This window comes from Somniosus microcephalus, chromosome 22, assembly GCF_052327205.1.
Source record: "Somniosus microcephalus isolate GS21.2 chromosome 22, FLI_Smic_1.0, whole genome shotgun sequence".
Classification (NCBI taxonomy): domain Eukaryota; kingdom Metazoa; phylum Chordata; class Chondrichthyes; order Squaliformes; family Somniosidae; genus Somniosus; species Somniosus microcephalus.
This window is the reverse complement of record NC_141008.1, coordinates 62,714,391-62,727,811: the sequence shown is the minus strand read 5'-3', so window position 1 is coordinate 62,727,811 and position 13,421 is coordinate 62,714,391. Positions and strand designations below refer to the sequence as shown.

Genomic DNA, 13,421 nt, shown 5'->3' with positions numbered 1-13,421 from the left:
ATATTCTGTATTTCCTTCCGATAACATACAAATCTTATAAATAGAATGTCATAACCAACAGTAATATGCATTAAATATACCCAGAGCAACCAACGTCCTCACAGCAGTTATCTGGTCAACCTGATTGTGGGGATGTTTTTCAGATCTCACTGCTGGCATTACCTGGTCTTTCATTTATCAGTCCTTTTAGTATAAAAAAATCTTTTCAGAATCTCTACCCAAATTTTTAATTTAAAATCTTTATCGCCTCAATATGCCTTTTCAATGCCCTTGCCTTGTAAAAAGTGTTCTATTGTTGCTTCCTCAAAAGTGTCAGAAAACTGCATTAGCTGGATCTCAGCAGATAGCACTGACCTCTCTCATGCTGAACTCCATCTTCTTCCTCCTTAATAACAATATTTTGAAAAATAGGGGAACCTCCATCATCCACACTCCCGATACCCGCCATCCCAATTAACCATCAACATTTTCAGAGGACAAAGTCTTGCATGAGACTCACCTCATCACACAGCTCTATTGTTATTTAGACGTTATCTTTTAGGTAAGTAATGTTTCTTTTGTTACTTGAGTGTACTTGCCTTCACTCCTGTGCCTAGTATATTGCAAGACCAAAATTTGACTATCTGCCAATTTATATTGTCCACCAGGACAGGCCTCTCCATCATGCCTGTCAATGGAGATTGCCCTGTACAGTGTTACTGTAAATTTAACTTCTTTCTGCCCACTGTTTTGAATTAAATGTACACATTTGTATCCAACATCTTACAATGGCTGGATTTACTGTACTGGAGGTAAAGTTCCTTTATACAATGTGACTAGAATCTTGACTCAATATTGACAATCTATCAGAATTTCAGTTGCCAAACAATGTTATGTTTCCAATCTCCAAATTTGGACGTTAAATTATCCTTATATTACCTGGTCATTCTTCCTTCCTTTTGAAAATCAGGGCATGTTAAAAATAAACATCATATTAAGAAAATGAATGGGGCAAGAGCAATGTTATGAGTTTCATCGGCTACGTAATCCATCCTCTAACTCAAGGACATGGGTGTCTGTAATCATTTACTTTCAAATAAAGAACACTCTGCAGTTTTGCAAGTTAGATTCTACTTAATAATCAGTTTGTTTCATCTAATCTTTTACCACAGGTTTAATTCTGTCTTTTGCAGAGTGCATTTACATTTGTTGTACAACGGCAAAAACCTCATCATATAGAGGACATCAAATTAATATGTGCATTTTGATGAATCAATCATCGCTATCATGCACTAAATCGGACATTTCAGGTAATGATCTGGTTAGGAGTCAGGTGCCAACGAAGATTCAACATCCCCCATCTTCAGTGTACCAGCACCATATTGAACAAAACCTGTTCTATTCAGCAATGATATCCCCAGCATAGAACACTTATTAGCATGGTTAGTTCTGTAATGCGATTATATAGTGGAATTCAATCCTGGTTATTCAAAGCTTTGGTTTCTTACTGCAGCTTCAAACGCCCTCTTCAGACTGGCCAGCTCATATAGAACGCAGCCCAGTGCCCAGATATCACTCTTCTGGTTGTATGGCTTTCCTTCGCACAGCTCCGGAGAGATGTAACATGGAGTTCCCACCACCTATAAAACAACAAAACTGGCTTCATTCAAGTCAACAATTCTAAGTTAAACAGGCAACAGGAAGATAGATTGGAACAGAAAATCAAAATAATTAGAGCAGCTGAATTTTACTTTATTTAGAGACATAACGACAGCTCAAAACCATGGCCTGCTTACAAAGGTGGAATAACACTGCTTGATATGTAGTAGACAACATACTGTTCACAAGATTCTGTCTCTCTGTGGAATGGATGATTCTATGCATTGCTTGTCTTAAAAAGAAATGTTAATTTGATAGCACCAGCTATGATATCCTTTTGTAGAACATTTTTGCTCCCAGAAAAACATGATGGTGTTTATTCAAATACAAGTATCAGTAGGAACTAGTTAATCGAAAGCTGTTTTCATGGCCTGGCAGCAGACTCATACACCTAGATGAAACTGGGTCTACAGGGCTGCCACTGGACTAAGGAAAGCAGAATTAACAGCATTAATGCTGGGAGCTGGCACACCAACACCGGGAGCTGGCTCCCAACACCGGACTCCCGAAACCGGAATTAGAACAATATAAAAGCTTAAAATACAGAGCAGACCTCTCAAGTACCAACAAAGCTCCTTACGTGCATTAAAACATGAGTCAGGTTCAAAAAGGTCTCAGACTCACTAGCTATTGTTTCTTGTAAGCCCATAGTAACAGTGACTGAATCAAACTCTGGAGCAGGACGAACAAGAATTACTTTACTTGACACTCCAAAATGCTGCTCCAGAAACAAGTGGCATATGATACGCAACTGAGAATAAATTGGCTTCAATTCAGCACTAAATTGCTTATTTAGACATGTGCAATAAAAGATTTTTGGCGAGACTGAACTGCTCGGAGGCTGTATGAGCCTAAGGAAGGAACTAAAAAGTCAAGGATGCTGCACTTGAGGTTTTTCAAACCAGAGTGAGTTCAATGGTTAACTTCTGCCAACAGCCAAGAAAACCAGTCCAACAAGACGTTACAATTGGAAGGGGGTCTCTACAGATCCAAAGAGCAAATGGTAGCCAAAGACAAAGAGCAGAAAACACATCACTGAAACACATGCCAATCGAGAGAGCTAACATTTAAGATAATCACAAGGTGGGGGGGCGGTGGCTAGAAAAAAATTCTTTTAAACAGAGAGTGGTTAGAATGTAGAATTCTCTGCCACAAATTGTTGAAGCAGAGTCGTTATGTTTTTTTTTTTAAACGGAATTTGATAGTTGCTTGGAAACAAGTATCATTAAAAGGTATGATGAGCAAGCAGTGGAGTGAGTATCTATGTTTGGATCAAATAGGCATTTAACTGGAGTTAACAGTAAAATGCTCTCCAGTGTTCCACCCGACATAAACGCCAACGCTTGCATCCCATCTTGCGCTTAGTCCGGCTCCTCTATCACTCCTGTCCTTACCAACCTCCACTGGCTGCCCGTCCCACAATATATTGCATTCCAAATCCTCATTTACAAATCGCTTCAAGGCTTCAACCCTCCCAACCTCTGCAACCTCCTTCACCCTTATGTGCCAGTGTGCGCCCTCTGCTCTTCAACTCCCTTGCATTCTGTGCTCCATCGTTGATAGTGTAGCCCTCTTGGACCCCATAGTCTGGGACCATCTGTCTAAACCTCTTCTTGTTACCGGTCTTGCCACTTTCTAAAGCCCCCTCAAAACCTCTCTCGTTGACTCTGCATTTGGTCACCTCCCCTAATATCTAGCTTCCATTTTTTTTGAGCATCTTGCTCCATTTATTATGTTAAAGGTGCTATATAAATACAGGAAACTTTGTGCTATCCGGCACCGACGGGACCGAGCTGTTGCCGTCCCATCAAAACTGTCGGACAAACCAGCGCTAATGTTGAAACATACGGAGATTTTGAGCTCCGTATCTGGCAACAAACCCACAGCTTCTAAACAGTCGGCCGTACCTTGCAAGCGTCTCTGTAGCTTAGCAACAGGTTCAGCGAGACCTTGCAGAGCCTGACTGGTGAAAAAACAGCAACGAAAAGAAAAAAAACCTAACGAAACGGCTCCTGATTTTTGCCGGTAGCTCGAGCATTCCGGACAGTTAACCTCCGGCTAAACCAAAGTTTCCTGTACAAGTTGTTGTTGATGATGATGCTGAAGCTTTCCAGAAAGGTAATCTTACGGTGTAAGCTTTACTTTTGCTGCTTAGTATCTTTGAGATACCAAAGTCACCGATCTTCACTATCATCTGGTATTTATCAAGCAGGATATTTTGTGTTTTCAGATCTCGGTGCAGGATAAGTTTGTTGTGCACATGATGGAGGGCCAAAAGGATCTGTACAAAGAAGTGCATGATGGTCTCCTCGTCTAACAGAGAGTTACGCTTCTGGATATACTCGGCCAAAGTACCTCCTGAAATCAAAAGATTCAAAGTGAATGAACATAGCAGTAACAGTGTTAGATCTTTTAGCATCATCTGAGGTGCTACCAATACCTCTCACATCAAGTCACAAAAGGACATTTCAGTGTCCCAGGATGGTTGCCAAAGCTTTTTTTTGTTAGCTATGGGTGCATTTACATTACAAGCGGTGCATTTACACTACAAATTTAGCATTGTTGCAAATCGGTTACTACTTCACACAGGTATTAAACTTGCAAAGTGTAAAACTGGGGTTGCGGCCCTACCTAACTCTGAAGTGAAGTGGAGTGAGTTCCCTTCCTCCCGAGAGTCTCAAACTGCATTGCTTTGGCGTTAGGTCAGGCCCTGACCCTGGTTTAGGCTACATTTATACCCTCACTGTTGTGTTGGTGTGGTGTTAATGCTATAGCTGTACTGCAAATACACCCTCAATCACTTCCCTTCCCCTATCTCACTCTTTAATGGACTCTTGAACTTTGCATTCCGCCCCCCCCCACTACCAACCCCAACAACCCATCTGTGATCTTCAGTTCCAAATACAACATAATTCCTCCTTCCTACAGGCTCATTGCGTTGAAATCAAGACTCATTGCACAATCTCCTACTCCAACTCATTTAGAACACTTAAAGGCAGCAAACAGTCTGCAGCAGATTCAAACCCATTACCCAGAGATGAAAGGATAGTCTTCCAATCCACTGCACCCACCCACTCTAACTGGCTTCGAGTGTTTAATTACAGGTCTGGTCTGTACTTCAATTGACTATAGTACATTATTTAGCAAGAACGCAGCACCTTTAATAACCCTGAGCTGGTCACCTTGATTGAACAGCGACTGGTTTAAAGCAGCTATTTTATTCCTTTTCATAATCAATACCTAATTCATTTAGATGGGCTGAGCTGTAAGTCCTCCATAATCTATGTGATTTTTTACATTGTTGACTTGTGCAGGCTTTACCAGAACGTCAGGGAATGTCAGAATGGGAAAATCGTAAACCCAACATTTGAACAACTACGTGTGCACAATGGATCCTGTGCTGGCACTGACCTCCAAATCGGCCCCACAGTTTAAACAGATCTATTAGTTACAAGGGGAAACCAAGCCTCCCCCTCGATGGTTCAATGAGATAATCCCAAGAGCAGCTGAGCCATCCAGACCAGGTTTCAGGCGCGATACCCCCGGCCTGTACGGCTGAAATTGGCCTCAGTGCCGTAGGTTAGGAATGGGAAGAAAATCGGCCAGGGAATTCCGCTCCAAATCACAACCTAGGGATCACCACTGGAAGTGCATCGTGTGTGGACAGGGTCGTGTTCGGCTGTGATGCCCTCCGCAGTTGAATACCCTGCCAACAGTCACAGTCAAGCATTACGTAGAAACAGTGGCAAGGTATTAAGGGGAGAGCTGTGGAACTGTACCCCAGCAAGGAGTCAATGGTCTCAGGGTAGATGGGGAGAGAAGAAAATTGGTGAGAAAAATATCCTACTAGAAATGGTTCTGCACTATAAATGGGGCAATAAAAACAAATGGAACAAGTACATCATCTAATCAGCCACCACTGGACCAGTACATAAAACTGTAGGCATTTTGTTTTACAAAAAAGGACCATTTGTTGCATCTATTTAACCACCATCTAGATTTTAGCTATCTAGTTTCCTACTTTCCTGGTCATTGACACCTTGTGGGGTACAGTTCCAGAGATCTCCATCCATGCACAGACTTTTTTTTTTATTCATTGATGGGATGTGGGTGTCGCTGGCTAGCTAGGCCTGCATTTAGTGCCCATCCCTAATTGCCCTTGAGAAGATGGTGGTGAGCCGCCTTCTTGAACCGCTGCAGTCCATATGGTGTAGGTACACCCACAGTGCTGTTAGGAAGGGAGTTCCAGGATTTTGGCCCAGCGACAGTGAAGGAACGGCGATACAGACTGGGCTTGTATTCCTTTGAGTATAGAAGATTAAGGGGTGATCTAATTGAGGTGTTTAAGATGATTAAAGGAATTGATCGGGTAGATAGAGGGAAACTATTTCCTCTGGTGGGGGAAGTCCAGAACAAGGTCTTAATTAATTAAATTAAAGCTAGACTGTTCAGGGGTGGTGTCAGGAAGCACTTCTTCACACAAAGGGTAGTGGAAATCTGAAACTCTCTCCCCCAAAGCTGTTGAGGCTGGGGGTCAATTGAAGATTTCAAAACTGAGATCGATAGATTTTTGTTATGCAAGGGTATTAAGGGATATGGAACCAAGACAGGTAGATGGAGTTAAGGTACAGATCAGTCATGATATAATTGAAAGGCGGAACAGGCTCGAGGGGCTGAATGAACTACTCCTATTCCAATATCTTGGTATTATTTGTGTGTAATCCTAGACTAATGTAAGAAATCACACAACACCAGGTTATAGTCCAACAGCTTTATTTGAAATCACAAGCTTTCGGAGCGCTGCTCCTTCGTCAGGTGAAGTGGAGAAACACAGCTTATATAGTCAGAGAATAATGTCAGATGTTTACAGGTAATCTTTCTAACTGCCATTTATCACACCTCGGCAGAGATAATCACAGCAATCAAAGGTGTGAATGGTGTCCAAACAGGTCAGTCAGGAAAACATTACATCAAAGAACAATGAGGTGGGGTCACAAGGGGTCAAATCTTGCAGATGCTGGGGTCTGTATGAAAAACAAAAAAAGACAAAAAACATTTTTTTTTGCTGGAAATCACAGCAGGTCCGGCCGCATCTGTGTGGAGAGAACAAGCCAACGACGACTCGAGTCTGGATGACCCTACGTCTGACTATATAAGCTGTGTCTTTATGCATCTCTCCACTTCACCTGACGAAGGAGCAGCGCTCCGAAAGCTTGTGATTTCAAATAAAGCTGTTGGACTATAACCTGGTGTTGTGTGACTTCTTACATTTGTCCACCCCAGTCCAACACCGGCATCTCCACACCATAATCCTAGACTGTCACTGTTGGCAGGCTATTCAAACGCATGGGGCATTATATCTAAGCAGTTGTGTGAAATACTACTCAATATTAGTTTCACCCTATCAATCCTTATATACCTGGCGCGTACTCCATGGCTATCATCAGTGCTTTGTCCTCCAGGAAGTTTTCATAGTACTCAATTATGTTTGGGTGGTTGAGGAGCTTAAGTACTTGGCATTCGTTCTGAGCAGCCAGTCTCTCATCTTTAGTCATCTGCTCCACCGGAATCTGTTTGAGGATCACCAGCTTTTGGTCAGCTTTCCGCAGACACAGATGGACAATACTGTGAGGAGATATAAATGGACAGTGTGCATACAGGTAAATGCAGTGTATCGTTGGACCTCCCAAATTCAGAGTCACCAATATTATAAACCAGGAGTGCCCAAGCGTTGGAGCTTCATGGACTGCTTTGGTGGATACCACCGCGCCTCACCGCCCACATATAGGCTGAGGTTTTCCGCTACTGCGCTCGCTAGCCCACAAGTGCCTGCCCACTACAAAGAAAAGATGGAAAATCACGGGCTGGTGAGTGAAAAGCCTCGGCTGGAAAAATTAAATAAATGTTTTTGTTAAATTTCATATAAATCAAGCCGCAGACACTTGCACATCTTGGTGTCCTGACTTAGAACTTAACCACTAATGAGGAAACAGCGTTATGAACAGCCTTTCCCAATTCTACAGCATCACAAATTTCAAACAAGACAAAGCAATGAGTGAGAATAAAAGTGAGAATAGAACTGAGTTGCTAGGGTTACATGGGTCAGATTGCCTGAGGTTGTGCGTTACATATGATCCATGGCTGAAAACATAGGCCCGGATTTTGCTGAAAACCTGCACCGTAATAGTGGCCCATCTACATAATTTTACCACAGAGGTTCCAGGAAATTACGGCATGAGTGACTTGCGCCATTACTTACCCCACTCCATAACTTCCTGGGACTTTTGTGCCACTCCACCACTGCCCCTCACTGAAAACAGCTAGAAGGTAATTATCATAGCTCCATCCCCTTAAAACCAATGGCGATGGTGAATTTTGCTGCAATTAAGCCATTCTTCATGCTGCTACCACTTAGACTGAAAGCTAATGGCACTGGCAGTGGGTGTGATTTATGTGTTTATTCAGTCAGTTGAAACAGGGGTGTCCTTTCTGCGTCTGATGACTCATTATACGCACTTAGTGCACACAAAATCAATCTGAAGAGAATCAAGAGACTCATTATCATAAATGGAATTAGTTACCATTTCTGTCTGCAGAAGCATTGCGTTCAATAGCAGCCAATAAATCAGTCAATGCACATCATATGGCATCATAATCAATCCTATTGTAATATAAACATTAGGGTAACGGAATATTTTGTGTTACTTTATTGCTGTTGAGTTCTGCGTTTCAGTATCACCACTATAACAAAGAAATCGCACCGTTAGATTACCTGCTACAAATGCTGGAAGATCGGGGAGCACAGTGGTCCGATTATGGTGTTTGTCACCAATATCGCCATTGCAGCAAGTTCCAGGCCTCAGTGCTACACTGACGTATCAGCAAAGATTTTGTGATCAAGTCTCTGTAGTGGGGCTTGAACCCATGACCTTCACCTTCCGACTCCGAGGTGAGTGTGCTCCCGCTGTGCCAAAGCTGATGTCAAAGCATTGCCAACATCCCAAAGAACAATTAATTTTTAAAAATATTGTCCACTTTGGCAAGGCACCAAGAGGCTGATAGCAACTGTTTCTCACACCCATTTTAGGAATGGTATAGTACTCAAAAAAGTGACATGGAATAATGTGCAACTGCTGAGCCCAGCATTCCCCGGGCTTCAACACTGAGCCAGAGGCTGACTGAGGTATACTGGATTGTAATAGTGTAGAACTTTTAAATTCCCCAATATCTGTCACCTTTGCATGTTGGTAGCACTCTTGCTGTTATGTCAGAATGTTATGGGTTTAAATCCCACTATAGACTTGAGCTCATAACTTAGGGTGACACATCCTTTGTTCCTTTACCTGTCCCATCACCGCCTCTTCTCGCCTTCAATGTCTCTCAATGTCTCTTAATCTCCCCTGCTTTCTATCCGATCACTGACCTTCCCTTTTGTTCTTTCATCCCCTCCCCCTTTTCCCAGCCCCCCAACTTGCTTTAAAATCTATTCCCTTTCCTGCTTTTTTCCAGTTCTGACGAAAGGTCTTCGACCTGAAACGTTAACTCTGTTTCTCTCTCCACGGATGCTGCCCTGGCCTGCTGAGTTTTTCCAGCGTTTTCTGTTGTTATTTTGGATTTCCAGCATCTGCAGTATTTTGCTATCGTTATCTTCTCAGTTGTTTTGTGTAACCTTGCTATTGGCTGCTGCATCTGCCTACATAACACAGTGACTGCACTTTTTCCATTGTTGTGGAATGCTTTGGGACATCCTGAGCATCTTTCAAGACACAAAGTAATCCTTGAGTCATCCTGAGTAAACAGCTTGTGAAAGCAGATACCAGAGCTATGTTGATTACTGTCTCTGAAGTAGTTTGATATGACCTTTCAGAGACTCTTCAATTTTTATATGGACTTGCAATCACAAAACTAGACTTAAATGACTTGACATAATAAAATCCCAAGAGCAGAGTGCTGATCTCCCCTAATCTCTATTGTAATACAAAACAGAACCCAATGTTGAAGATTAAAAAAATATATTTTTCCAGCAAATTACATCAACACTAAATTGATTGTGTTATTCACCTAGACCAGCTCATCAATAATGTATGTAAAGGCAACCCCCATGTGCATGCTTGAGAATTTTCTTAAAGGAAAAGTTACTAGTATTAATAACTAATTATCATATTCAACCAAGCAAACATCAAAAACAGAAAATGAATGCTGGAAACACTCAGCATGTCAGACAGCATCTGTGGAGAGCTGCGACAGGTTAATATTGCAAACATAACCCTTCTCCAGAAGTGACAAACATCAATCTCACACCATAGAATACTGACAGTGCAAAGTCAGCAGGAAGGGCATTGGCAAATGTGTTTTAACTAGGAGTCACGCTTGGGTGGTTCTGTGATTATTAATCTGGAAAGCGATTGCTGCTCGTTAGAACTACAGAACATGAGATCCACACAATTAAAAACAAACCACAGAAAGCACTGGAAACACACAGCAAGCCCCCAGCACCTGAGAGAGAAAAGTTAACATTTAAAGGTGGTACCCTTCAGAACAAGTATTGGGGCATGAAGAGGGCTGCGGCACTCTCCCATCTATACCAGTTCTGATGAACCTGCACCACCCAAAAAATAAATCTGTCTTTCTCTTTCAGGATTCAACTGATCTGCTGCGCAATTTCCAGCACTTTGATTCCAAACTTCCCAGCATTTTTATTTCAAACTTCCAGCACTTCCTTACATCTTTCCTCAGTGCATCTGCAAGATGTAAAAGATAAACCTGAAGTAAAATATCTAAAATAGTTCCGAGGAGCAGTTACTGAACTGACTCCACCTGAAGTTTCTAACTTTGGGGCAGAACTGATTTAGAGCAACTCAGTGACTGTCATGGCCGGCAGTCACTCAGAGAGAGCGAGGAAACTCTCGCCGATCCGACTTGAACAAGAGGCGGCAGCGACAACAGCCGACACCCAAACACAAATACCACACTCTCTCTCACCCGAACGCTCCCCGCCCCACCACCTTAATCTTCTGGTATTTCTCCATCGCCAAGCGTCCGTCTCCAAGGAGCCCCGACAACTTCCTGTACGGCCACCAGCGAGGCTCAAACCTCCTGCGCCGTCATTTCGCGTTGCGGCAGCCCAGCTCGGCACGGAGCGTTTGCAGAAAGAGGAAAGAATTGCGTTGTTACGGCGCCTTCAACGACCAAAAGCGCTTTACAGCCAATGAAGTACTGTTTTGAGAACATAAGAAATAGGAACAGGAGCAGGCCATTCGGCCCCTCGAGCCTGCCCCACCATTCAGTAAGATCAGGGCTGATCTGATCTTAGCCTCAATTCCACTTCCCTGCCCGCTCCCCATAATCCTTGACTCCCCTGTGTGGTGTATGTAACCTGTTCCACCTTAAGAGAACTTAAGCCTGTTCCACCTTAAGAGATGTACTACTTTCTCTGGCTGCTGTATACGTAATACCGGTGGTGACCACCGGTATATAAGTACCGTGTAGTGATATTGCTGTTAGTATAGCCCTGACCTCCAACTAGTAAAGACCTGTTGAAACGTTATTCTTGTAGTCTGTGTCAGTAATTAATCTTAAATACAACTAGAACACACAGACTTAACAGTGGCGACGAGTCCGATTCTTACCCTGCGGCAGTTTATATCCACGGCGGCTTCGTCCACAGAACGGGCGTCGAAGAGAGGCATCCACCCTCATCACCCTGCTGGAAGACACGTCGCGCGGCAGGCATCGAGAACCCGGAGTGCAGAAGATATCCTGAACTCGAAGCCTCCATCAGCAGCAGTCAGCTATCTTCCTTCTACCTCGGTGGTGGGTAAGCCGGTCAGCGACGCGAGCAGAAAAACGGCCGCGTTGGCTGTACAGACGGGGAGGGAAGACGGAGGAATAAGGGCGGTGAGATCGATCGCGACCGGAGATAAGGGCCGGGCCGCATTCGGGCCAAAAAGGCGCAGCGTCTGGGGCGACTGAAGGCGCGAGAGCCGCGGTGAAGGCGAACGCAGCCGGTGCTAATAACCGGGCTGCAAGAAGGGCTGCAAGGCGCGACATCGGGGAAGCGCGAATGCCCGAGGGAGCCGCGGTGAAGCGGAGACAGCGTCGGGGGAGTTACTAACCGTTGGGAAAGGGGAGCAGCAGCGGCACGCCAAACGCCATTGCAGCCAGCGGGTGAAGAAGGCGAGCGCGGGAAAGACCGCCAAGCGCGGGAAACCGGCATTTTGTAGGCGGAGGACGAAGACAAGAGCGGGAAGCTGCCATCTTGGAAAAAGGGAAATCACTAAAAAAAAATTGAAACGATGCCTAAACATGGGAACATTAATACCTTTGATAGCGACATCGAAGATTGGGCCACGTATGTAGAACGCATACAAAATTATTGTAAAGCAAATAAAATCCCAGATGATGAGAAAGCACTAACTTTATTAAACTTAATGGGTGCGAAGACATACGGGCAATTGAAACACCTTTTATCACCAGATGAACCGGCGGAGAAGACGTTCGAGGAGATTGTTACTGTCCTGAGAAATCATCTAAACCCCACGCCGCTGATGCTAGCGGAACGATTTAAATTTTACAGCAGAAAGCAGCTGAAAGATGAAAGCAATGCTGAATATTTAATGGAATTGCGTAAGCTAGCAAAGTACTGTCAGTTTGGAACGGGACTAACAGATGCGCTAAGAGATAAATTTGTGTGTGGATTATTAAAAGAAGATACACAAAAGCGACTGCTCGAGGAGAATGAGCTGACGCTTGAGAAAGCGGTCACTATGGCAGCATCACACGAAGCCGCAGCGAGAGGCACGGCAGTAATGCAGCTATGGTCACCGGAACTCAGTACAAATCAATTGGTTTTGAGTACTGTAAAATGTTATCGTTGTGGAAAGACAACGCACGATCAGAACCAGTGTTGGTTTAAAAACCAAGAATGCAGAACGTGTGGCAGGCTTGGCCACATAGCTAAAGTATGCCGGTCAGGAAAGAAGACCAGCAACAAAAAGTCACCGCAAGGAAAATACATAAAGGTACACAAGGTGACAAAGAACAGTTCGAACGAACAGAAGTCAGATTCAGACGCCAGCAGTAATGAACTGGGTAGCTTAAGAGTACACAACGTTGGTAAGGATGCAGATCTCCAGACAATTTGGGTCACTCTTCAGATAGCAGAAGTCCAAGTAAAGATGGAATTGGACACTGGATCGGCATTGACGGTCATGAATAAGAAAGATTACAAAAGGTTATTTCAACATATTCCCCTACGGGATACGGAGATTATATTGAAAACATACACGGGGCAAAGAGTGTACCCCATCGGAAAGATAGAGGTAAAAGTGGTCCACAAGGGCGAAGAAAGCTAAGTAATGGACTTATATGTGCTACCTGAAGGAGGTCCACCACTACTGGGACGGGAGTGGATTAGGAAAGTGAATATGGACTGGCACTCCTTAAAGGCACTAACGGTAGATTCCGGGGAAACAGATGTCAAACCTAAACGATTGTCCAGAATATTGGATGATGCTAAAGAGGTGTTCCAGCAGGGACTGGGAACACTGAGAGGAATTACGGCAAACATCAAGATTGATGAACATGCACACCCAAAATTTTTCAAAGCCAGACCGGTACCCTATGCAATACGACCTGCTGTAGAAGCGGAACTGGAAGCGCTAGAACGTTCAGGTGTACTGTCTAAGGTAGATTGGAGTGAGTGGGCTACGCCCATCGTTCCCGTTATGAAAAGTCCTTCGAGCAACAAGCCAGGAGAACCAGGGAAGGTTCGCATCTGTGGA

General features: G+C 43.8%; 1 protein-coding gene across 3 annotated transcripts in view; it reads right to left on the bottom strand.

The window, feature by feature from the left end:
• The window catches only part of nek8 (NIMA-related kinase 8), a 56,666-nt gene extending 45,772 nt beyond the window's left edge, over positions 1 to 10,894 (bottom strand). Inside the window, exons 1-4 of one of the 3 annotated variants that reach the window (XM_085964937.1) lie at positions 10,621 to 10,894; positions 7,058 to 7,263; positions 3,767 to 3,996; positions 1,488 to 1,619 (exon numbers count right to left, since the gene is read on the bottom strand). In XM_085964937.1, coding sequence (XP_085821063.1) covers positions 1,488 to 1,619; positions 3,767 to 3,996; positions 7,058 to 7,263; positions 10,621 to 10,667 — 615 coding nt within the window. In that variant the 5' untranslated portion in view covers positions 10,668 to 10,894. The remainder of the gene's footprint in view (positions 1 to 1,487; positions 1,620 to 3,766; positions 3,997 to 7,057; positions 7,264 to 10,620) is intronic. The other 2 variants (XM_085964938.1, XM_085964939.1) reach the window with 2 other exon arrangements.
• Between the last annotated feature and the right edge of the window lie 2,527 nt (positions 10,895 to 13,421).